Below are 26,178 nucleotides of genomic sequence, written 5' to 3'. Positions count from 1 at the left end.
ATGAAATTAAAAAGGCCCGTTAAGATGCAAGTACAACTCAGCTTTTGCACAGAAACGTACCTCAATTTTGCAATAGTATGCCTGCAAGTCCTTCTGCTGTACGTTGTGAATAGTGAGCCGAGTACGGTTGTGATGGTTGTGGTGATCGTTCGTGATCGTAGTTTTGCCCGCTGCCTGCTGCACGACCACATCGTCCTGAATCCATTGGATTTTGCGTGGGGCCGGATTACTGTCATACAGGCACACCAACTCCACGTTCTCTCCGATGGCGGTGTTAATGTAGCTGGCGTGTTTGTGAATAATTGGATTGCCTGCAAAATTTAGAAATTGTTGGAGATCGATAGTGGTATGAGTTTCAATTTTTCCTTTGCAACCACCACATCTAGGGGCGAACATGCGTCAAATTTTTACTACTAAATAAATGATCACGGCAGCTTTGAAAGCTTATGATGCTGTACGTGTTGACATGCTGGAGAATGTGCGGTTTGAGGTGATTTAGAAAATATAATAGGATCTAAAAAGGTATAGCCAAATGCACTGCTTAGCCTTCTAAACTAATCCTTCACTACCGGATACAGATACTGACTACGCGATGGCCTTGCCCGTGCTAGTACTCTTCTGTGTAGTTGGCAGGTGCGGTAAGGCGCTAGCAGGGTGCAATTAAAGAGTTTTACAAACGCGAAACAACCACTACGGATGCTTGATTTGCACTAATAATGTGAAGTGACCTTTCTCCAGCGGTGCAGTTACATTGGACGCATCCATATCATCGTCCTCCAGCTCTTCCGATGATGATTCAGCTGCGGCGACGGTGACGGTGTGATGATGATGTGTATGACGATGAGTACATATGCGCGTAATGAAGAAACCCCACAAGGGAGATGTAAAAATTTACAAGAAATTTACAACAACAGACACAATGAAACCTTCTTTTTACCACTGCAACGATCTTGTGAGTAAGAACACTGTCGCTCAGATTCTTATCTACTACTGTTCTGATGTATTTTAACAGTTTGAGGTTCTAATAATTCTAATTTACCTTTCACAACCACGGATATCCTTCGGGTAACCGGATCACCGATACCATTCTGGGCCATGCATTCGTAGTCTCCAGCGTGCTGTGGCTTCACTTCGTGAATGTCCAGGAATTCCTTGCGCAGCACAATACCTGTCTGATGACTGTACTCCTCATCCAAATGACGTCCCTATATTAATCAGACGTTTCAATGAATGTTGACAAAGTCATTTCATACTTCAGTACAAGAGTACTTACACGATAAGACCAGGTAATTACTGGTGTCGGATGTCCTTTGGCGGAACACAGCAGGATGAACTTGCGATCACGCTGATGAAGTTCCAGCGTCTCGTTAATGATTTTGTTACCGTGCATGATGTGCACATCTCGTGGAGGTCTATCATTCGGATGATATAAAAGCATAGCGGAAAGTAGACACATTTCTTGGTCGATTAACAATTTGACTCCTCTATGAATACTTACGTGAACAACTGCAGCTCAATTTTGACCGTCATTTGGTTGGGCAGTAGCTGGCAGGAATAGATACCTTCGTCCGCTAGCTGTACGTTGTCGATCTGCAGCGAAAAGTCCGGATTGAGCAGATAGCGCGGATCGTGCTTCACTTTCGTCATATGCTGGAAGATGGTCTTTTCGTTGTGGTACCACATGATGATGGTGTTTGCTGTGGGATAGATGATTATTGGGAAGAAATACAACAATTAATTTGAAGTAAACAATAAGCTAGCTGTCGGAACGGAACCGGACTTCAGATGTCATGACCTTGCATTCCTGAGCAGGCGAAAATATGCTAACCAACGTCAGCATTCCTTAGAACTACATAGAAATTCACCGTCACGGAATGTCGAACCATTTGTAGTAATACATTTCAATTCGCTTTACCGTCTCATTCCCGTACGAAAATAGCATAAGGAAAATGTAAATAAAATGCACCTGCACCATGCAAATAAAACCAGTCACAGCAAAAAAAAACCTCGAGCTGCTGGTGGCCAGTAGAAAACCACTTGGCGTGCATTTTATCGATTCAAAGGCACTAATGAATTGCGATGAAGTAAGCGAGCGAGTGCTGCTTTGCTATTTGCTGGAAACCGGTGGACCACTCCGCGGTGGAGTGAATTTATCGCACCCGGGGAGATGCAATGGAGCAATTAAATTATTCATCTAACCTGTGAGCAACGCTGCGAGCGTTGCGCTGGTCCCACTGTCTGACTGAGAAAGCAGGGAATTCTCACAGGCCGGCTTACAAATGCAAACCAAATAGCATCAATTCACGCAAGCCACTGTGCAGAGTCCTGGCGAGGTGTGGTGTTCGAGCAATGGAAATGCAAATGCAAAACCACCCTGACAGCGAACCGTTCGTGACAGTGACTTTCCGGCAGTCGATCGATCTGCGGACGCCTAACTGTCAGCTAACTGTGTGTTTGACGGTGTTTGATCTTAGATTTGCTGGGCTTTATCAAGGGCTTTGAATGAGCTCAGCCTTTTAAAAATAGTTAATTTAGCGTTAGTGAAAGGGAATTATGCTAACGTGGATCATAAACAAGGTGTTAACCTTGAACTGGTACTGAATCAGTTGATAGCTGACAAGATGGAGCTAATTGATCGTGATCGGTTTGGAGTAATTTAATCTCCAGTAAATAGGTACCTTTAAAAATGAGATGCATTAGGTGATCTATAATATCCGCGGGAATCGTTTAATAGTGGATTAGCGTTTCATTTAATTATGCTGGATTTCAATCTGTTTTTTTATTGTTGATCTTCGCACGGCAGGACCGGGGCTCAAATCCTGAATCGTGACTTCTTAGTGTGGATTGACTATCGAACTACGTGGTTGTCAGCAATTTTAGTAAGCCATTAAATGGCCAGCGTGACCGAGAAAGGTCGTTAAGCCAGAAGTATGGCACATAAAAAAAAGATCATTTTTACATGAACTAGTGAAGAGCATCAAAAATTTTGTTTAAGAATACGTTTATTCAACCTTTGCACCGTTGTTTTCTGTCACTTTCTCCAGACGTGATCGGAATCATCGGAGCATACTTTCTGTTGAATGTGTGAATCATACGTCGAGTTCCATGCGTTTGTAATGGCGTTATGGCTTTCAAAGCATCGTAACTGGGACGAGATTTAACGCAGGCATTTGCCTGAACATTCCCAAATACGAAGTAATCGAGGTGGTTCGAATCTGGGCTGGTAGGGGGCCAAACATTTGTTTCCCAAAAGGCCATGTTATCCTTCAAACACTTTTTATGTATTTATTTATTTTAATTCAAATTGTCTGCCTCTCCGGGCTACACAATGTATATCCTGAAACTGGGGGAGGGGGGGGGGAGGGTGAGTGTGTGTGTGGAATGATGAGGAGTCATTAGAGGTAAAGGATTTTTATGGAGTAAAGGTAGTGGACTCTAGAAGACGGGTTCGGAAGTGGGAAATAGGAAAGTTGAAGTCGAAAAGCTCGTGATCTCTGTTGAAAGAGATGCAACATCTTAACCAAGGATCATTCTGGCCAAAAACCGAACGGCGGGAAGGGATGAATATGGGTGGTCTATCACGAAGTCGACGAGACGGGACATACAGGGGTATAGAAGATAGAAGTGAAGGAACGTCGAGTTCAGCGGAAAGGATACAGGTGATGAAGTAGGACTAGGCGTGCGAATGGCATCATCTAATATCTATTAGATCCAACATACGGCAGCGGAGAGAATATGAAGGCACAGGAACGGTGTAACCGTGTAGAAATCTGCGCACAGCGAGGCGCGTAAACTTCCTCTGAACCCTCTCTATTCTCTGCATAGCGGTTTCTCCGGCTGGGGTCCACACTACGCTTGCATAATCCAGAACGGAGCAAACCCAGCAGCAGTACAGTGCCTTTAAACATAAAGGATCTCTGATCTCAGAAGCCATGCGGAAAATTAGGCCTAGTGCTCTATTAGCTTTATTAACTACATGGTTAATGTGTTCATCGAATGAGAGTTCCTCATCCAACCAAACCCCAAGATCTTTCACGGTGGTTACTCTACTTATTTGGGTGCCGCATAAGGAGTAGTTCCATAACAGCCGATCAGCAGAAGGCCCCCTCTCCTGTAGAGTATTTTTGGAGGTATGACATGGATCTCCGTCTTGTTGAAAAAACGACCTGCTGGTGCTCATCGAAGTCTTCAAGGGAAATCTTGTCTTTCAAAATACACAAATAGATAACGATATTCATCTTCAACCAAGCTTTGATAAAAACCGGATGCATTTTCAACCCATTAGAAGTTATGCTTAACTTAAACTTAATTTTCTCTGGAACATCCTCAAGTTTCTACGGTGGAATAAACCTATCGGTGTGTGAATTTAATACAGAATCGATGGTGAAAAGTTTCTCATCATGAGAAAAGCGAAGATCGGATGCTTCTTCTTGAACATGTTCTCTTCATAATATTCGATCGTTCCAGCCCAGTAGAGCTGTGATCCAGTTCGTTATTAGGTGGCGTTTTACTCGTGCTCTGGAGTATGAGTTTTAATCAACTTTGATCAATCGGTGTATAAAAGTTTTAGGAATATTGGCATTGGGACACATGTCACCCCACAAAAATCTACATTTGCTACACAAATCAGATGGAAACTGTACCGAAAAATATGCGGAACAAAAGCGTTAAACTGTACAAACATTCATTCGATTGATTAATGTCCCGAATGTTTGTCACACTACCGTTTCGCCTTGCGGTAGGTCAGTTAAACCCCGAGTTTGTCTTCTTGCTCCGTACAATATGGACATTGATTTGAAATTGTGTTGTCAGCTTATCTTAACAAATGTTGCAAATCGAACAGTTCGCGTTCCTCTTTCAAGCGCGTACGTTGGAACTACACGCTGAAACTAACCGTCCTGTCCAGCGCTAAAGCTTGGATGTTCTGGAAGGCTTCATTAAACCATCAATCAATCAATCGATCGACCGTACCCCGAACCAAAACGACTATTGGCTAGTGGAACTGGTAAACCGTACGATTCGATTCACAAAACCCAATACGCGGTGCAACAATGTCCCAGCACAGGGAGGTTCCACACACTGTTGCAAGAAGAATGAAGTGTATGGTCGATTGACCGGTCGATGCGAGAAAAGAAATATGTTTCCTGCGAAGATTTTCCCGGACCGTTCGGAATGGAACACAACAGCTCCATCAATGGATTATCGACGATCATGTCAGCTGGTAGGGCTCTGTCTCAGAGGGTGGGCCGTTTTTCTTTCACTGTTTTTGTTGTTGTGCTGTATGCAACGACAGTTACCATTTGCATACTGGTTGGATCGTAATGCAGATTTGCATATGCTCATCACCACTACCGGGTGTGAGCAATCACGGCCATGAAAAGTGATTCATTGCTGTCCGTTGTTCAGCACACGGATCACGTTCACGGTTCGGTTTCTCGCGTTAAAGGGTGAGCAATCCTTTGCACGTTCGCAACAACAACAGTAGCCTCACCGACCCTATTTAGGGTATGGTCAAGCAGGGTAAAAACAAAAACAAAGTCAGGGGAAATTCCCTCAGCCAAAAAGGATTCCCCGTAGTGAAGGATTCCCACGAGGTGGGAATGATGGATCGAGAAAGCATTCCGTTTCAGCCTTGACAGTAAAAGATTCGACGAGAGTGTATGTGAAATCTTTCCAAGAAGAGAAGATTTTCTTTTTTCGAAATCTAGTTGAGGTAGTTGTTTTCACCAGAAGTTTGTTCTGATTTTAAAGACATGCAAAGGGGAGGATGGAAAAGTTCCCAAAAAAATTTTAAACACTCACCAGTGGGATTGCTGACTTCACACTTGAGCGTAACCTGTTCGCCTGGTCTTGCCTCCTCGATGTAGTCCTTGGTCAGCAGACTCGTCCCGAGCAGCGCATTGTCACTGATTTCCGGCTTTTCCTGCGACGGCACATCCTCATCATCGTCGTAATCGTCGTCGTAGTCATCGCTCGGATTTTCTACCGCTTCCTGTTTGTTGCGCTGCTCCTTTGACACGCTTATACTGGACTGTGGCAGAGCTGTAATGAAATTCGAAGCAGGGAAAAGTCCCTATATTAATTTCACGTTTTTATTGACTGCTGCAAGAGCCGCTTCAAAGGGTGTATTTTAATGCAATGGGTACACCATGGTACGCTGCAAAAGGGAAGGTTAATTTTATAAATGTGCTCAATTCCGCTCGCCCCGAAAAGCGATAAAACAACAGTGTCACGGTTGACGCACCCAAAGATCGCTACACTTTAGCTACAATGTGTGTGTGTTTTTTTCTTCTATCCACTATACAATCTTGTGCCCTAATGTGCGTCCCGTTTGTGGCAGAATGATCATTTGTGTGACTTGCTTCCCTGGTGGCTTTTTCATTCCGGCCGCCCCAAAACGGTTCGGCACTTGGTAATAAAACTATTTATTGTACGAGCGGCAACGCGGTTAAAGGCGAGGCAGGAATGGTCAGATTGGTACGATTTTGGTGCATGGAGTCATCACCGCGAACGGTCTCGCGTATCGCAATTGTGGACCGATGGAGATACAATTGAAGCGTTTATTAGTTTTATCGCATTCTTTTCGGGGTTTGGTGTGTAGTATAGGAGGGCAATGGGATTCCAAAGGTCACAAGTTGTTCGATGTTAAATAATTGATTTTGTCATAACGCGGTGATTAATACATCGATTGGTTTCGAAACATAAAAGAAGAACACGTGTTCTTTTATTTATAACTAATTAAGGAAATATCAAACTTAAATGATCCTTTATGGAAATATAATTAAATCAAACAATCATTAGTAGAATGTATAAAAAAAACATAACGAAAACAAAGACAGGAAAAGAGTTGAAAATCGAACTAGTTAACACGCCCCTAGTGTCATCTAGCGTCGATTAGCCTCGTGTCTATCCGCAGAAATTTCAAACAGCTTTTTCTACCTTCCACCAGATGGAACTGCATCAAATGTCTCCTTCTAGCAGGAGGAATTTACGAGTACAAGAGAATTGATTCATTTAGCTTCGTGTTAGCGTCGATTACCCTCTGCAGGGATTGCAGTTACGATGTGTCTTGAATTTAATGAAACACATTCATTCATTGTAAGCCCTCCGCGGGCAAAAGAAAATCTAGAAATGAGAGAATCCAGATAAAGGAAGGAAATGAACTGTGGCATCTCTATTTGTTCGCCATTAGTCGCATTCCATTCCTTTTGCATAGCGTTCGAATTCTTCTGGCCCTACGAATGTGTTAATATCGCAGATCTTTTAGAGGCTGAGAGATTGCTAGTAATAATGATGGTCTAATCATCGTCATTTTCTGTCTCTCTGGGTTGCTCGCTTTTTTTTCCTCTTCGAATATCCAGTCGATTACTAATCGGTTGATTAACATATTCAACGGTGCCTGCTGCTTGGTATCATATGCATGAACACTTGGCGCTTAATCGTGCATGAATGCATCCCTCTATTGACACGGTTTTTGTCCCTACCCCTTGCACACAGCGATCTTCACGTAAATCGTGCCGTTTGTAATGCTGTCTTGATCATTTATTACCCCCTGAACGACAAGCGTTGTGTGTTTGTATAAAGCCGAACAAAGGCTACTAGAAAGTGTAGCTGAAGGATGTGATCGGAGTACACAACCGTAGTACAATCGATCAAGGGCTCGAAAAGCCTTTTCCCCCTTTGTACTTTGTGTTAGCGCAAGGCACGAAAGTGACCACTCGCACAAGTCCGAAAACGAAAGTGACAAAACCAGGCACCGGGACGTGTCATTCAAAACAACAGCTTTTGCCTTAACCATTGGAACAAGTAAGAGAATGCATGGTTTGTGATGCCCTCGAAACGAGCATTCATGGTTTGATTCGTCTAATTCCAATTAGGGAACCGGAATTGTACAACTTAAACGTCATCCCCCCCGGCGGGGCTTGCGCTCTGTATATGACAATGCGATGGCGTAACACCATCAGGGAGACAGTAATCCTTTTTTGGCAAACACTCTAACACGGTTATGCAAAAAAAAAAGCGAGGTCAACAGAGAAGCGTGACGCTTTCTTTGAGTTTGGTACTTTTTAATTGCTTTTCTTTTTATGATGTCATTTTTCGCTGCGTTAGTTTTCGTTTTCTTCGTGCACATTATTATGATATAAATATTTATACTGTGTTTTATGATGGTTTTCCACATTTTACACCTTGTTTCAGTATGCTAATGCATTCTTAAGCACGACTTATAAAATCCACTATCTGAATGACATAACGTTATAGCTTTCCATGAGTAAGCACGCCCGGTCGCGAATCACTTGCTACCAACAGTTTGATTTGCGTGAGTCATCCCGATGACTCCAGCAGAATCGTTCGACCCAGAACCACCATTGGGCGCGGGATGGAAATATTAGCGTATTACGCTTCCCGGCACGTTCCCCGTGTTTAAGGGTCCGTTTCGCTAGTTCATTCACATTTGGCAAGCGATTAGAATTGAATGGCTCATCACACCCGCCGCTTTGGGAGGCGCTGCACGTACTTGAATTGTTTCCAACGCCCCGAAACCGATGGACGTTAGCAACAAAAGGATCGGCGAGGATGCGAAAGTATGCTACTCATTAAAACCATGTACCGGTGCTTGTAATAAGCGCACCGTGATGTTGTTGCTCGGGCTGAAAGGGATACCGTAACGGCTGGAGCCGATGACGCATCGGTTATCCGTTCGTACGCCTCACTTTGGCTGATGATACAATTGGGCTAAAATTTTCAAACCACCGATGGCGTCAGATATCGTACACGCGCCTTATTTCTGCCCGGTTTTTGTTTGAGCTTTCCCGCAACTCCGGGCAACGGTATTCGATGAACCAAAAGTAACACGTATGACAACCGGGAACCTTCCGGCACGAGGAAACAAACTGCTTTTGGGGAAGTTTAAGTGTGTGTGTGTGGATGTGTGATTTCGTTCCCCTTCAGCCACGTAACTGTACTGGACGTGTACAGCAAACGAAGGCAGCAAGCATTCCGAAACGTCCGTGGCGCCAATCTCTCCAATCGGTGTAAAAGTTTTCGGAACGGTTTGACAAATATGAGCAAATTTATCATTTTAAGTTCCCAATTCCGTTACGTCTGATATCGTGTGGATTGGGGAAGAGTTTTGGAGGTGGACGGTGGATGTACAACAGCAAAACAATAGGGAATAAGGGTCATTATTCGGACTCGGTTGTTGCGGAACATCGTTTTGTGGACGGTTGGTTGGTGTTATGAGTTGCTGTTGGGTTGGTGAGTTTGGTTTCTCGCACCATGAGATGGGAGTGTTCGATACTTGATGATAAGACAACTTCCATTTGTTTTTCGCTAAGGGAACCTGTATCGTCGCACTGTGGGATAAGTGTTACGCACAATTTGGTTTTATTTTGGAGCTAAAAATGTTTCATAATTTTCAAGAGATCGATTTAGTCCTAGAAATTAGCTTCAGATCCAGAATTCCAGGTTCTAAAGTTTTAGGTTTTCATTTCCTTGGCTTATTTATACTGATAAGGATCCAATCAAAATTGGATGACGGCTGTCAGTGTCCTGATGTTTCCTTTAGCAGAAATTGAATTTAGTGTCAAAAAGGAAGAAAATTCAAACAAATACTTCATCAATTGGTTTAATGCAAATTTTATGACAGCTGTCAATTTGATTATACAATAATTACGCGAATTACGCGGCTCATTAGATAGAAATAGGCTCATTAAAAAGGTAATTACCACGCGATTTTTCACGGGTTTTTAGTTTTAGAATTAAATCCATTAATTTTAGAATTAAATTAAGTTGAAAGTAGTGTATCTCAATTAAAGACGGTACAAGTGAAATTTTTCTCAAAATTTCAACCTTTTCAAACTTATCGCTCCTTGAGCTCTAGAAAAATGCTCCTTTAATCAATTATTCCAATTGATTTAAGGATGACAGCTGTCAATTTCTTAGTGTTTTCAGCAGTCCACGCTGCTAGTAGTACAAGGGCAAAAAAACATGTTTTTTTTCTCCTTTCGACCAAACAGAACTTCCGTACAGTCTCATTGTGATTCCACTCTGCACGATGACTAACCCCAAGGGAGAGCAACTTTACCCAAAACGCATCGCACCATCCCCGTATCGGTCAAGCAAGAAGACGCCAGGAGTGTCCGTTCAAAACACCAACCACGTGGTGTATCCCCGTAGGGAACAGGCCTGCAAAAGGAGGCAAAAAAAAGGCGGACCAACTAGTCCGCAGGATGTGTGCTTGTCCTTGTGACCGGTAAACTACCAGCGCGCCATTGTGGCGACCTCCCGCCGGACCAAGTGTGTGTGTGTATGTGTGTGTATTTCCCTTTTTTTTTCTTCTCCTGAATCCAATTTTTCGACCGGTCGCCTTCATTCTCGGGTTGACTGGGTTGTTGAGGTGTTGTTTTAGTATCCTGGTGGGGCCAGTGTGAATTTCATTGTCATTCCAGTTTTTTCGGCGTTCGGCGTTTTAGAGGTTTGAGGTTTTGTGAATGCAGAAGCGATGGAAAAAAAAAAACCACCATATAAAACCCGAAGCTATGGACTGTGTGTATTCACTTGACCTTTTCCAGGCTGCGATTGGATTCACGGCAGCAGCTAAGTCCGCCCGGGCAATAACGAACGATGAATGATGACGGCATTTTGTTGCTCGTGTTTTTTTTTCTTCTCTTATGCTCATAATGCTTCGTCTTTCGCCCATTGTTGTTACTGTTGTTGCTAACTAAATGTCAACGCTGGAGGTCTTGGTGATGGGACCGGCGGATGTTAAAGCTGCACCACCGATGCTAAACAGCTTTTATTTTTTTACTTCTGAACGTTGTGCATCGATAGTGCATTGGTGCAACATTAAAGAGACGATGCGACACGGTACTAGTTTTTTTGCTGTTGTTGTTGTTGTCCGTCTTCTCCTATGCCCCGGTGTTAGCCTTCACCGGAACCGGTTGTGCATTGTCGGGAGAAAAATGAAGAACATAATAATAACACCGGAACGTGTAGCATAGTGTGCAATCGCTCAGGGTAGTTTATTTATCATGTTGTTTGTTTGTTTTTTTGTCCCGTTCGGTCTTCTCTCCTTTGACAAAACTGTGTCAGCATCCGTTTGCTGTTTTACATTTTGCATCGTTGATCAAGGAAGTATGTACGGTCTAATTGTTTATGTAGTTTTTTTTAATGAATTATAATCAATATGCGGTTTAAAATAATTATTATCATTTCAAAAATTAATAAATAATTTAAAATTAATTTTATCTTATTTAAATTAATTTTTATACAAATTAAAATGTTGCATCACAGCTGTACCCCACTGTAAGGCCGGTTGTCGGGACACTTGCATCGCAAAAGCCACTGTGTTTTGCTACGGATGCAAATTTGTTAACAATATTTAACATCTTCGTTGCACTTTGTCATCTCATCCTCTTCATTATCGCTCCATCGTCATCTTCCTTTTCTTTTTTTTTTTAATTTCCAATTTCACGATGCTCACGATGCTTCGTTGCTGCATCTTCTCGCGTCTCGCCAATCTCATCGATCAATGAACGATCGTGATCACTGTTGGCGGATGTTTTTGTTTTCATTTTGCTGCTCCATAGTTTGATCATTGTTGATAGAATGTGATGATAGAAGTGTTTATGTGTGTGTGTGTGTTTGTTCTTTTTCCATTCTTTCATCTTGATAGCTTTTCCATGCACTTATTGGCAATGATTGGATGCGTGTGAGGGTAATTTATAACCCTTTTTTTGTTGTGGCTCTTTCCTTGTGGCCTGGTTTGTTTGTATGCTTTCACCGTTGAGTAGACGCTAACCGGAAGAGTAAACGATGTCCTTGTTTGTCTTGAAAGACGTGATTAAAGTGCTGACGGTGGCTGTGCTCATGTATGCCGTTCTTTTTTTGTGAATGAAGAAGCGAAGCGCACTTGTCAATATTCTCACGCGATGCGATGTTTAATTTGTCGATGCTGGTGTGAGTGTTTCATTTACTGGGTTAATAATGGTCATTTTGAAATAGTAAATAAAATGTAATATTCCCGAAAAGATGGAAGCGATTCCGCTTTTCGGGAAAGCTTTCATTTTGTTTGATTAAGAAAAGCAAATGACGCGATAAATTGGTTTGCACGAGTGATAAGCGAATTGACACAGGTCATTTATGAAAAAATGGAGATGAGAACACATAATTAAAGACGTAAAAATGTAAAAATATAAAAAACAAATAAGAAAATAACCAAAAAAGGTAGAAGTAAAGTAACAGTTTAGAACAGTAACCAAACAAGAACACCAGTATAATATCAATTTTTTAAATTATTGTTTCAGTAGCTTTTTATAGGGATAAAGATTACAAAATGAAGTAAAAGCGTTAGCAATTTCTTAAGGTCCTATCGTTTCGCTTTTTATTTGCTTTCGAGAAAAAGAAAATTTGATCATTGCTTACAATAAAATCACATGTATTTTACGTTAAGAAGACATCTAAAGAGAAAACCATATGAAAAGTAATTAAAAAAAGATTGTAAAACATGTAAATGGATGATCTTATCTTATATTCATACATATTTTGGGTTATGTGTGCATTTAAGTGTTCCTGAGTTTTTCACTATGATTTTATAATAATAACAATGAAGGTTGATGCTCAGTAAATAAAATTTTGCATTTTTACAAAATTACGAGTCATATTCTAATGACCATCACTGTATGATTCACAGAAACTCTGAAAAATTTTGTACATCAAATAAAATATTGCAACTTTGTTCTAAACCCTGAACGACCTCTTTTAAAACGTGTCTACGACACATATTCATACTGGTTCAATGATTTATGGGGTAATGTTCAATGAACATTACACTAAACCCAAAAAAGAAAAACCCGAAAAAAACTCTAGTTTGTCATCAGTTTGACATACTGGCCCCCTTTTCGTCACACCACGAGCGCATTTATGAATGCGTAACCATTGTTCACAAAATTACGCACAACGCCTCCTCTACATGGTATGGTTTGGTTGTTAAATTGTGACTTCAGTGTAAACACAGTTCCCAAAAAGTCCGAAAACCCTTCCCAAGAGCAGGCAACGCAATTCGTGCCGTCTGCTGTAAATCTATGCTCAGCAAGGGAATGTAGTTTATTGCTTCTTTTAGGTTGTACCAGCTTTGGTATTGCGGGCGTTACCACGGCTTGTGGAACGGGTGGAAAATTATGAGCTCTTAATTAACCTACCCGAAAATTAAACCACTCTCGGTATGCGTGTGTGTGTGTGAGTCGTCACGGCGGCCCTCTGCCAACCGCAGCTCATTTGGGCTAATGTACGGATTAAGGAAATGGACACCGAAATTATTCCACACATAGCACTGTACCACACACACGCACGACACGACCACAGCCTAGAATCGTTAGCGAATGGTTTCCAATTTATGCTATCGCCTGAGGTTGCGGTTGCATAGGAAATGCGCGAGAATCCCGAACTAAGATGATTGCAAATTAATTAGACCCGGAAGCTATAAAGCGGCAATGGTTTCGGCGAGCTCTGATTGTTCTCATGCCGTAGTTACGCCCCGGATAGGTAGATAGTGATCGGTGAAATTGTTCCCAGCGATCGCCGTAACTATTGCTGCCAGGCAGTGCGGTGTAATTGTCAATTGGGCTCTCCGACGGAACAGGACTGGAAGCTGGAGAGACCGGGGATTTGTGCATTGATACTGTCGTGCCGTACACCGAGACAGGGAAGGCCAACGGGGACAGAACTCGTTCAAACTGTCTTGCTATGGGCCTGTCAACGAATATCTCTGCTGCTAACGGGTTTCGCTGTGCTTGGTTAAGATGTGATGAATTATTAATCGAACTCGTTCAATGGCACGCGCTTGCTACCTTTTTGCACAGAAGGCTGTTCTGTGTAGTTATGGGTATGATTTTACTATTCGCAAAACACCGTTACACAGCCATTACTGCCGGTAAAGGAATTGGCACACGTTGGTTAGATTTGTTGTTTGCCGTTTGCCGAGATCGATACCGGAGATATGTAAACAAATCAATATAGATTGATGCTGGGGTTCTAGAATGTAGGGGTTTGTATATTTGGAAATAATTGAATTAGTTGACAAAGCGAATGTTGCCTAAGTGTGCGTATGAATTTGCGTTTAGGTTCTTCGCGTGATGCTTTATTCGTGTTTGGCGTTAGACACTTGGAAGAAGTTGCGTGTTTGGGATTTATTGATGTACAACACAATCTCAATAATGCTGAAGTTTTGAAATATAGCAGAATTTGAACGTTTCGAAATGGTTCAATTGAAAGAGAAGAAGGACATCTGCTAATTTTCGGTTTTTTAAGGTTAGTAAAAGCTACTATAGCGATACGAATCCTTAAAGGTTGGTCATTGCGAATGCCAGATGAATTGGAGGACCTTAAATCTATCGGATTATTGGAATCGTTATTTATTGTAAAAATAGGGATGGTCTGGTGGTGAGCTGACAGCTACGCCGGTCTTCACACGTCAAAATCCAGGATCTCATCCTATGAAATTTATTCAAAGGAATCCCATGCTAGTCTCCCGTATTGAGCATGCCCTAGCAGGTCGTAAAGACAAGAGAAGACTAAGCGAACCCGATCAGCGTTTTTAACAATTAATTTTGCACTAGAATTCGCTGAAAACTGAAGTTTGGCTTGTTAGCATGCATATTTTTGCTAAAAGCTAAACAACCATTTGTTCACATCCAAAACGTGCTCATTATCTTCCGCTTTTTGCTGATTGCATTCAACCAAATATTCTTCCCGGCAACGGTGTGTGTGTGTGCACTAAATCGTGTCCCTAGCTATAGGCGATGGCAGCAACCCCTTCAGGCACAATCAGCAGCAACGAATCACATCACTGTGAAACAATGGAACACCCCGGTACGAACCTTTCGTCAAATCAACCCACTCCAGGGTCGGGTACGTGCCACGTCCGATCCATCTCACCGAGGTGTAGCCCCCGGGGGAGCAATTTCCGTTCGTGCGAAATAAGCTTCACCGTTGTTGAAGGTTGCTCTTTGCGTTCTGAATCGGTACACAGTGACAACGGCACGGTTTTCGCGTCACGATCACGATGCCGAAGAGTGGTTTCCATTCATCGATCTCTTGCCTGCGATGGCGCGCATGCACCGTACCAGGCCGGCTACTGGACAGTGGAGATGACATCACACAACTGCAGTTCGAGCCAGCCAAATGGCGAAGGGAACAACATAATCGCTTTATGACAGCGAACGCCGCCACTCGATGGGACCGAGTTGGTTGCGTTACGCTCAGCATGAATCGGGTTGCCAGAATTTGTGGCAGAAGTCCCCAGGAATCGGAAGGGGGTTTTGGAGCACACTGCATCGGACCTGTAGCTGTCGTGGCACACATTTTCACGGTTCGCTGGTCACGGCGTCGTGATGATGGCAGGGATGGGGCTGGCACATTTTTTCACGTTCACGCCATTGCGATGAAATTGATTTTTGGTGTGTGTGTATCGATTGGTTTAGCTGGCTTAAGCGTGGATTATCGGTTATAGTCGCTGGAGCTTTGTTAGTTTGAGTTAGGTTGGTGGATTTGTCTGAGAGAAATTATCTGAATTTGCTATTATGCTTCAAATATAACCTTTAATTAACTAGCCTATCTTATCCTAGCAAAATCCTCTAAAGAGCCTTTCAAACCACTGCTCAAAAGAAGGTTTTTAACAGCTCCCGTAGAAAATCTGCGAGCGACGCCGCTGGACTTTAAATCCCATCCACACCGGGTCCAACTACGTCATATCAATAATTCTAGTAAGCTTTCTACAACTGTCTCATTCTTGTTTAGTGAAGCCGGTGTGCCTAGCAGTTCTTTAAGCCAACAAGAATTAACATAACCTTAACGTTTGATTTAAAGTAAGTGTTTAAAAAATATATCCTCATTTATTAGTAATACCTTTAATTTATTATTGCGTATTTTTAAATATGGTACCACTATTTTAATTAGAGAACACCACAATTTTACGCGAAGTTTTTCGAAGCAACTTCGATGTAAATTTTTTTGGTATCCAGAATTCTAGAATTGTAAAAGGATCGGATAAAACCCTTTGTTGTGCTGTCATTTGAAAAAAAAAAAGGGACAATCGCTTCCGAAACGATCGTACCGAACCATGCCACACCAACTCCAATAATCAAACAGATATAAATCAAACCACCACCATGATTAAGATATACAAGTGTGCAACACATTTTATTCGTTTCGTCGATTTATGCTTTGCCGTCTACAGTCGAACGGCTCCAATAAATCACGGTATCATAGTTTTACACTTATTTTTTACATGAAATCGCCTTTTCCCCGTCCTGTTCCTCGCGACGCGGGTGTTGGAAAGTTGTGGACCATAAGTCCTAACCTTTTGCATGCAAAAGCAGTTGCGCTGGCGCTTTCACCAAATTTTACGAGCGTTCGCTTTGTTGGCGTCCTTTATGCGCCACGACGGCAACCATTTTGTTCGTGGTGGTCTTTGTCCTCCCCGGGGGAGGGGGGAGAGTGTACATACAACCTGTGTGTTCCTGGATAATTCTGACGTATTGTATGCAAAGATTGCTGAGGGAAATCTATTTCATCCCTTTCCCTGTGTACTGCGATTTTATTCTGCCTGTGGTGTGGTGCAGACTTCTAAAGCTTTTCTACGGGGGAAGATGACTGTTCTAAAGACGACGCTTTGAGCTTTGAATGGTGTAGTACGGTGCTGAAGCTCAGCAACTATAACGCTAGGGAGAATTAGAAGGTCATACACGCTGACAAACACCGTGTTTGCACGACGACGGTGACGACGACTGGCTTATTTAGGTTAATTTGATTCTTGTGGTTCTGATAAACGATTTTATGATCGTCACCGGAAAACCCGCTACCATGCGAGGAACAGAGGGCAGAACCATGTTTACTTCCTGCTCAGTAGTAAGCGAACTTATTTTTCGTAGAACACTTTTTTTACGATCGGTTGGATATGTTTTTTGTTTTATTTTACTGTTGTTGCATGCTCAGCCACTTGTGCACTGTCAGTCGGTTGGCATCGTAAAGGGCGCGTTAAACGAGTGCCATAGGTTCCAGCTCGTCGACAAAAAAAACACCCCCAAAAAATGGGAAATTATGATCCGGAAGTTTATGGTTGTCGCCTGCTCTTTGGTGGGCTTTGTTGTTAACGTTGGATTTACTTTTTTTTCGGATGGATTGAAACTCGCTTGCTTCCAGTAGCAAGGAACCCGAAATCGATCGTTTGGTTTTGATGTGCATCTGGGGGTTGGAAATCAATTAACAGATATTTTTAATGTCACCTTTTTACTGCCGATAAGAGCATGCACCGAAATTGTCAAAATGTCGGAAGTGATTCAAAAATAAGTATCACTCGGCTCAAAGGGATAAAAATTGGTTGCCTCTGTTCGGATATCCTTCGTAGAGTAAGCAAATTGAAAACGGTAATGGATGACCATTAAGCAAAGGGTTTCCATGTGTCTATAAAAAATGTAACTTATTTCCACTTGAAAGATAAAATTTCAAACCAAAGTAATGATAAGGATAATGGCAGGACTCTAACCCCCGTTGATGCGAACAATTATCCATCAATTACGTGCGATCCATAAGTGTCACTTTTAAGAAACAATATTGATGTTTCAGCGCTCAACCATACAGACCCGGGGGACACGCCGCTTGGCAACCGTTTCCAGCTCAGGGGCTAGATATCCCGGCGCAAACGATGATGAAAAATGGCACCATTTCCCGGTGGAGCAAAGGGAGAAAAGCATCCCTCTTCCTTGACCGACACACGGGGATACGTACGGAAGGGTGTGGCACGTTTGTGTCGCCATTGCGTCGCGTAAATAGGTCACTGTTGTTGCGTTTTCTTTCCCGTTCTTCGTGTTCACCAATCAGTGGTAAAGTCGCTAAAGCGCTTTTATGATTTTACGTAAGCTCCTGATCGCCCACGGATGGCTGACGTTGGCTTTGGTCCAGCGTAAAACGAGACCGACGAGTTTCCTTCGGTTGTTGGTATCGGCGAACGTGAGCGTATGCTGGCGTGATGAAGTGCAGCCGGAAGGGGGTTGGGAAAAATGAAGGTGGGAGGGAGATGCGCTTACAGGATTAATCATAATGATAACGATATGAAGACATTTTTCATCGCTTCCATGGAACGTCGTGCCACTACAGACGTGCAGGAGTGTTCAATGGTGAAAACGTTTGAGCGGAGGTGTAAAAGCATGTGTCGGTATAATGGAAAAGAAGTATACAGGGTCATATTCTTCATTGGTTGTGAGTATTTGTAGCATTACAATTAGTAGATAGCCAAAGCAATAGTTCATGTAATAAATAGAACTTCAAGAGCTCTCGTTTATTACTGACGGATAAAGTGATCCTCTACAGTGAAGGTCCTCTTCGTCACCAAGAAAAATAGTGAACTTCAGTGAAGTCAGTTTATGTACTAAATGGCACTATTATGACTACCTTTTAATGCCTATCGATAATCGTTGACTGTTTGGGTAAATGTTCTTGATCACCGTCTCCAAAATTTTAACAAAACAAACTGTCAGTATTAGCCAATTTAATGTCGACGAGCAGGCATCCCTTATCTTCATCAGAAGCTAAAAGGCGATGTCGATTGCATGATAGGTTAAGGCCGGGCTACATTGATCGTACTCCTGAGTGTAATTTTTGTGAACGCATACGCCATCTAGCGGCGGCGGGTCGAAGCTAGAGGCTGGTATAATTTATCTGTCAAAAAGCGTTTTGGGTCGAGGAGCCTATAATTTTGATCACAAACCAGTAAACAAACAGCTCGGTGAGTATGTTCGATATTTTGTCGTGTATGTTTTTTTGAAAATATGTGGTAATTTAACATACATATTGTATTTCTAGCCATGGAACAAGCAGGAAGCAGTGGACGCAATGAAAAAATAGTAAGTACAACTGTTTTTAACGAAAATTGTGTGTGTGTGTGTGTGAACTGTTGTCTGTGAATCGCCGGCTCGGCTCGGGGCCGCAATTGAGCTGAACATTTTATTGAAAAATGTAGTGTTTGTAGGTTTCACAAGTGCTTAAATAATTTGTTGTAGGGTTTGTCCATCTATTTCATCATTTAAACTACATTGCAGAGTGTGTGAAACTGGTTGTTCGTTTTGGTATTGTAGCGGTTTTTAGTATAGAGCGAGTTTTTTTATTCATGAGGAACGGCTTTGTCATATTGCTTGGTAGAACTTTTTTTTTTATAAAATTGTAAGCAAAATTTACCGGCCTATTTGTATACATTTAATATAAAAATAGCACGTGTTACGGCATACAGACAGCCTGGTCGAAAATTGATGAGACACCAAGCATGAATAATTTTGGCACTTAAATTATACCCACATCTAGCTTGCGCTGGTCGCCGCCAGATGCGCTAGTGAATATAAAAATTACGCTTGCGAGTACGATCAATGTAGCCCGGCCTTTATGTGGTAAAGTACATCACTAAAGAGGGTTCCTTCTTAGAGAGGGAAGCTTTAATCTCCAGAATTATCCTACAGAACAAATTTACATGAAAACCAAAGTAGATTCCTAAACGCGCTGCCCCTCAAAAACTGGATCCTCAGATCGAACTGCTTGGCCTAAAGTTATCGGTATCGGGACTCTTCTTTTGACTTCACTTTATGGCTACCCATTAAGTCCTTATTTACTCAAAGCATAGGTTACTTATTTATTTTGATTCTGGTAGAACTGGTCTGGCCGTATTGCTTAAAACATAGTTTATGTATGTCCTTCACGCGGAAGCTCCTGAGTCGTTTTATTGAGATTAATAGTGTCAGTGGTCTTTAATAATTCAGATCTGTTCTTAAATTCCCTCCGTGCCCGGAATGGCTAGCTCGGAAAAAGAAACAAGAAATGGCAAGCGAGGAATTCCTGGAATCATTCGGAGGCTTCTTGGTAGTTGCGAAACATTTAACTTATTTGGCATCAATGTTAATGCGCGCCTTATACCTAACTATGACATTCCAGATACGAAATGTAGAAACAATGTGTATTCTACATAGTTTATGAGCTTCTGAGGTCCTATGACTTGTTGGGTTGTATCAGTTATACGCACAGTGTTGAATTCAGAGTTTGGATAATTAGTCCCTTGTAAAGATTTCATGCGAGTTATAAATTCCCTGAGCGTGTCGGCCTGTTAAGTGTGCTGGTTTGAAGATCTGAACCTTGGGATTTATTATGTGCTTAAAATTCAAAACATAGACGAACACAATTTTATGAATTTCCTGGATAATCATGAATTACCGTGATAATTCACCCTTCAACCATTATCGCGACTCTGCAGATTTCGTACTCCATTTTATAATTTTGCTTTCCTCATGAACTCTTCCAAAATAAGCTTAATCCTCAGTAGTTACTTCATTCGCCTTCTCTTGTGTAATAATGGCTACTGTAAAGCGTTACTTTCATCACGTTACTAAGGACGCGGCTTTATGGTCACGTCCGGCCCGAATCTTCAAACGGATCTCATTTAATAGCTTGCTCGGTTCTGCTCACACTTGGCGGCGCCACTGTGCTTTACCAACCCGGTGTCCACAATGCACAACTCTCCCGGGAAATGGTGTACAAATTTCACACCCATCCAAAACACTAATCCATCCGTAGGACCGGACACTGGGAGCACGTTTAAAGCGTTAGATTATGAGTCCGGTTTCGTTGTGTGGTTGGTTGGGTTTTTTTTTTGTTTTACGCGTTTTGTTACACGCGTTACATGAGCTACAACTTCAGCAGAACCCAGAAACCTCTTAGCTGTTCTTCCGCTAGCAAAACCGTGAACAAAAACGTACCACTGGGACACAGTAACAGCGCTCGTCGGTGTTGTTGGCCGTTGTGCAAGCACTGTGCTGTGGATTATTGTGCCACCGGTGTTAATTGTCACCATTCGTTGGCAGAGGTTGGCTTGCTTGTTACGGAATGCTTTCTTGATGTTCTTTTCTATCACTATTTTGTGTTATTTCCACAGCCTAGCGTGTGTGTGTGTGTGTGTGGTTAGCTGTTTGTATGTTATTTTTATTTCTATGACTCTTGTTTCTAACGAGCCACATTTACACCATTTTCCACTCGACGATGATTACCACGTAATGTTTACCACTGGGTTGCGCGTTAGTGAGGCGATACGGAACCGTCTTCCATATGGCATTGCTTGGTCCCTTACCAGGCCGACTTCCTAAGACCTGGTTGGCTTAGGTTGACGGTTTTGCGCTCCACTTCGCACATGCCGATGAAGCTACCGCGTACAAGAAAGCCTTCAAAACGGAACCACTCCTTGGTAAATGCGAGAAGCTCCACGCCTTGGTTTATCTTTCGCGGAACATGGCCCTGCGTCGTGTTCGAGCGGGATCAGTGAAATTTATTTCTCCGGCAGCGTGGTAAAACACAGGCATGCCTAGAGCAAGATAGTATCGCGCACCGATCGATCGCAATAACTGGTTGTTGATGGGCTTTGGATGGTTGGTGTTAGTATCGGAATTGGAAAATGGCACGCTGGCGGTTGTAAGGGTGATTATCAATATCGCTAGGTGGAAGGTTGCAAACGTCCAACCGAAAACGTCTCAAATAACACCTTCGTGCTGGATGGCCATGGCCATGGGGAACTCGTAGCCACTGACGTTCGGCCTTCCTGCAGCGATGACTCAACCACGAAGGACGAGAACGTCATTTTCCACTCCCAATGTAATATTTTATTTCTTAGCGAATGCCAGTCCATTTCTTCGCACGAATAAAGATTGTACTGTAGACGAACGTTTTGCTTCAGTGACAAGCTAGAACAGAAGCTAGTGTTCAGTAGGAAACTTGCTTCCCTAGAGTGAAAGAATATAAGCTACTAGCTACGAGCGTTCTCACGGGAGCACGAGGAGGATAAACCCCTTTCGGAGGTTTTCTTATCGCAGTGTATGGTAATTTTCTATTATGCTAGTGCTTTTTTCTGCTCTATTTCAAATCATCCTTTGTTGCGTTTTACCCCTTACACAGAAAGGGGTGAGTTTTGGGGGGGGGGGGGGGAAAATTTCAAAATCACGAAAGTGCAGTATTGAATAATTTATCGTTCAGCTCCTAAGCGCCGCCGAGCGTTTTGTTGATGAAAATCTCTAATTCTATGGGAGGGAGAGCTTTTCTTTGTTAGCTACTTTTCCTAGCAAAGAAAGGGAATTATACATTGGAAGTGATTAATGCAGAAAGCTAGTATAGAGAATGGTGTCTTGAATAGATCTTCTTACGGCATTAAGGAATGGGTTGAATTAGAGTTTTTGATCTATAAAACTAAACTAATACTTAAACTATTATTACGATAGTGTTTAGTTTTAATAATATAATATGTGTTGCTAACATCTGAAATTTAATTGTTGAATCTAGTTATGGACAACTATTTTACCCAACGATAAAATACTGAAAACACTCATATTGTCAACAGAATAGACATTTTGCCTTTAATTTCCAAGAATTTTTAGAGCATAAATTTATGTATTTACTTTACATCAAAAGAGCGGGTAAAGGAACGTGGTTCGAATCCCATCTCGAACTATTCTCTTATAAAGAGGACTGACTATCCAACTACGTAGTATCACCAAGTCTAGTAGGCCATTAGATGACCGGCGTGATCGTTAAGCCAAGAAGAATTGGAAAAAGAGCAGAGAAACTTTAAAAAAGGAAAACTTGCTAATTAATATAAGGAAATAGACTTACAAAATGATCTATTAGAATAAACCACAGATCCGTACTGAACTTCGTTGGTTTATAGTCAGATGTCAAACTGACACATTATAAAATCCAATGACAGAATTGTACGACTATTTGTTAAATTTAGCTCAAATTCTAACTCTCTACTACCATCTCTTCCAATCAATCGATAAACACCAGAAACAATATCATCCCTTAGCGTCCGACCGCTTAAAGCCACGTCTAAATATTTACTCTCGAGACCAATACGCTTCCTGCCGAATAAACTGCCCCTAACAATGCGGCCGTTCGTTGTTCCCGCCAATTCGGCGGAATTTCCGGGAGGTCGGCTATGTTTGACAAACATAAATCTAAACCACTGTCGTCGGTCCTCATCCGATGGCCTTGGTCCGATGCTCTTCCCGATCGTTCAGAAGTTTCCCGACCGGGGACTGAGAAAGGGGCGAAAAATCGGGCGCACCACGCACAAGTGAAACGCATTCCGAGACAGACACGTTGTCGTCGGGAGAGATTTCTTTGTTCCGCACGTTTTTGGGGATGCAGACTTGTCGACCGGGAGACGGTATCCACACATGTGTGGAAATATGATGGTTCTTTTCCCCCTACCTTTTTCTTCCAACGTTCTAGTGCACTATTTCACAACCATTAAAGCATGAAGACATATCCGCACAACTACGCCAATGAAGCTGTCATTTCGATGGTTCGATGACAGCTCGCAACTCGGTCAGTTGCCCATGTGGTCCCGACATGTGGGGCGCATCTGCTCGGGCGGGGTAGGGAGAGATAGATCGCGATTGCGATTTGATAATGCTTTGGTGTCTTCATCTGTGTGTTTGTCTCATGGAGAACTCCAGAAGTTCTAGTTCGTACTTCATCACACAACATCCACTCAATACAGCAAAAAGAATGAGTAACAGTAGAGCTATACCGAGAGAGAAAAAGCTATTTCGTCGGATTTAGTTAAGAGGTTAGTTTTATGAAGTGAAAAATTGTGTCAAGTTCCTGGGATATCAGCAAGCCAAGCAAGAACATTTATTGCTGATGTACTCCTAAAAACCTGGATTTTATTAAGAGTTTTAATTTCACTTCGCTTAATTGCAATTGGAAAAGTTAGGACAATCACTTTACCGTTCCCTGTCTCCGGGTTTCAGCCAATTTTCATTTTCCAAGGCCATCGAAAATTCGATGAGCTCATTTCTAGGGTCGGTTCCGTGTAGTTCCTTTTCTTGAGGAAGAAGAACTGGAAAAAACCACACATAAAAACCAAGCGCGACAGACAGTTAAAAGGATTCTTCGCAAAGTGGAAAACCTTGGATGGCGCCATCTAGTCATTGAAGCGCACCCTTAAGCTGTGGGTTTAAAATTACCAAAAAACCCGACAGCAGAGTGAAAGAAAAGAAAGAATCAGGTGTTTAATTTTTCGATAGTTTCTTCTGTTTTTCCTTATTTTAGCTTGGATTTGAAAAAAATCAACATTCTCCAAAGTATGGAAGAAAATTCTGTACTCAAAATTCTACGACAAGGACAAAAGAAAAATAAGTTTTTCTCCATATCCTGTATGGCAATAAAACTTTTCACTTCTAGTGTTTTTATACAGTTGAGTGGCACTTTTTTCGCTTTTTCTTGAGCTCCTGCCTTTCAGTGTGTTGATGAAAGTGTTCCTCAAATTGATTCTTCAAATCAGAAGGATCCCCTCGTGGCGGTCATGTAGTGGTATAGTGTTTTTCAACAACCACCACCATACATCGAACTACAAAAGACTGCCTTATCGCGTGCACTATTTCCCTACTTTTTATGGGAAAGCCGTGAAAAGAACACACAGCCATTCCAATGAATAAAGGGAAAAAATTGAGCACAGTACATCATTGAAGAGCGAAACCATCAGCGAAGGCCCATATCGCTAACGTATCGTACGCATGCTTACACACCACGAAACTACTTTATCACGCTGCTTCCTTGTTTTTTGTGTGTGTGTGCCTTGTGTACTACTTTCGACATTAAAAGGGAGAGAATCAGTGCTGGAAAAATTCGTCCCGCAGTGAATAAAATGAACGACGGGGAGAAAAATCCGAGGATAGTTGGTGCAAACTATATCATGTGTCAATGTACAGTGTGCCCTGCGTACATGTCCATGCATAATCGACCATCCAGGAGTTATTTTTTCACTGCGGACGAAAATGAAAACAGGAGTGCTAAGGGGGAAAAGCAAAAAAAAAAAAAAAGTTCGAAAATATCCCCACTTTTGGCAATCGTGTGTATGTGTGTTTGTATGCGAACTCATATTTCAGCTCCGAAGTTTGCCCGCTCCGATTTTCCGCACCCTCGCCAAACCTTGGTGACTGCGGAAAATATTATATTTATAGTTTTCGGACAAGCGGATATGGGGCAGTGGCATGATATCTCTATACGGTTCCTGCATACATTCATTGAAAAACATTGCCTTTTAGTCTTATCGATTTTCCACCCCACCTCGCGGCTAGACCCTCCCAAAGTAGGGTTTGTTCGAGGGTGAAGTTGTTTTGGTTGCCGCTGCCAACTAGGCGAACCGGTGTCCTGAAAATATTTGGTCTAGGGGAGAGTCGCACAGTGAGTCCCCGGGTGCCTTTTAGCCTTGACCAATGTGTATGCGGACGTCGGGTTTTGCCAATGGGTCTAGTCGAGGTGCATGCGAGCAATCGGTGGGTGTCTAGGTGATCAGGTCACTGCCAAGTTGAAGCGAATTTTATAGAAAGTCATTGCTAGCCGTATCGTCAAGACGATGGAAGGCAGGTTTTTGGTTGGAAAATTTATTGGAACCCACATTGGTCCTCAGCTGATGCACAGATATTTGGTGATGTATGACGCAAGGTTTAAAAATAATTGCCTGATAAATATGTCCTAGTAAGCAAGTCTTGGAGACTTTTCAAAACTAAAATGTATGTCCAACGAAGATACTATGTAGTGGTTTTAAAATACAGTCTCCACAATGTGCCATTTTGCAAGAATTTGGGGCAACAAATTCTTCTCTCGAGACTCTTTATTGCTTGGTAAACCACTCAAAAAGAGTTACGACCGTGTGTGTGTGTGTGTGTGTGTAGCGTTTAGTAGCCACCGCTCGTGATCAAGCCATCTCCAATAGTGGGCCATAAAAGAAAAAAAATCATCGTGAATCCATCCTGCGTCACAGTTGGACCAAGCGTCATTATCCATTTCAAACCTCCGTAAAAGTGTTAAGTCCAAAACGTTCTTCCTGTGTGCCGGGTGAGAGGTTACGTGATTATTCCCTGCGTACAACAGTCCGATTACAAAATCAACCCATCAGGGAAGCGACGGTTGACGTGACTGATGGCAGTTTTCAGTGAAATGGAGCAACATTTACAAACGAGACGCGCTCCAATGGTTTTTTTTTCGCCCGCCGAGGGCAATAATTTACAGTCGAGAGAATCGGGAGTGCATTATATGCAACGAAGCAATGGTTTAACGCGTGTGGAAACGGCCGGAATCAGCTGGTTTGTT

At 42.3% G+C, this 26,178-nt stretch overlaps 2 protein-coding genes across 2 annotated transcripts in view; both read right to left on the bottom strand.

Moving 5' to 3' along the window:
- LOC126568102 (neurotrimin-like) overlaps positions 1-26,178 on the bottom strand; it is an 88,026-nt gene that overhangs the window by 1,357 nt on the left and 60,491 nt on the right. Inside the window, exons 2-7 of the mRNA XM_050224520.1 lie at positions 5,803-6,042; positions 1,499-1,697; positions 1,274-1,412; positions 1,040-1,205; positions 729-800; positions 61-311 (exon numbers count right to left, since the gene is read on the bottom strand). Coding sequence (XP_050080477.1) covers positions 61-311; positions 729-800; positions 1,040-1,205; positions 1,274-1,412; positions 1,499-1,697; positions 5,803-6,042 — 1,067 coding nt within the window. The remainder of the gene's footprint in view (positions 1-60; positions 312-728; positions 801-1,039; positions 1,206-1,273; positions 1,413-1,498; positions 1,698-5,802; positions 6,043-26,178) is intronic.
- Positions 9,864-26,178, bottom strand: part of LOC126568159 (caspase-8) — a 136,390-nt gene continuing 120,075 nt past the window's right edge. The window contains exon 4 of the mRNA XM_050224586.1: positions 9,864-9,874. The gene's annotated coding sequence lies outside the window, so the exon portion shown is untranslated. The remainder of the gene's footprint in view (positions 9,875-26,178) is intronic.

This window comes from Anopheles maculipalpis, chromosome 2RL (genome assembly GCF_943734695.1).
Source record: "Anopheles maculipalpis chromosome 2RL, idAnoMacuDA_375_x, whole genome shotgun sequence".
NCBI classification, from domain to species: domain Eukaryota; kingdom Metazoa; phylum Arthropoda; class Insecta; order Diptera; family Culicidae; genus Anopheles; species Anopheles maculipalpis.
The sequence above is the reverse complement of the archived record's forward strand: the minus strand, read 5'-3'. Positions and strand labels throughout refer to the sequence as shown.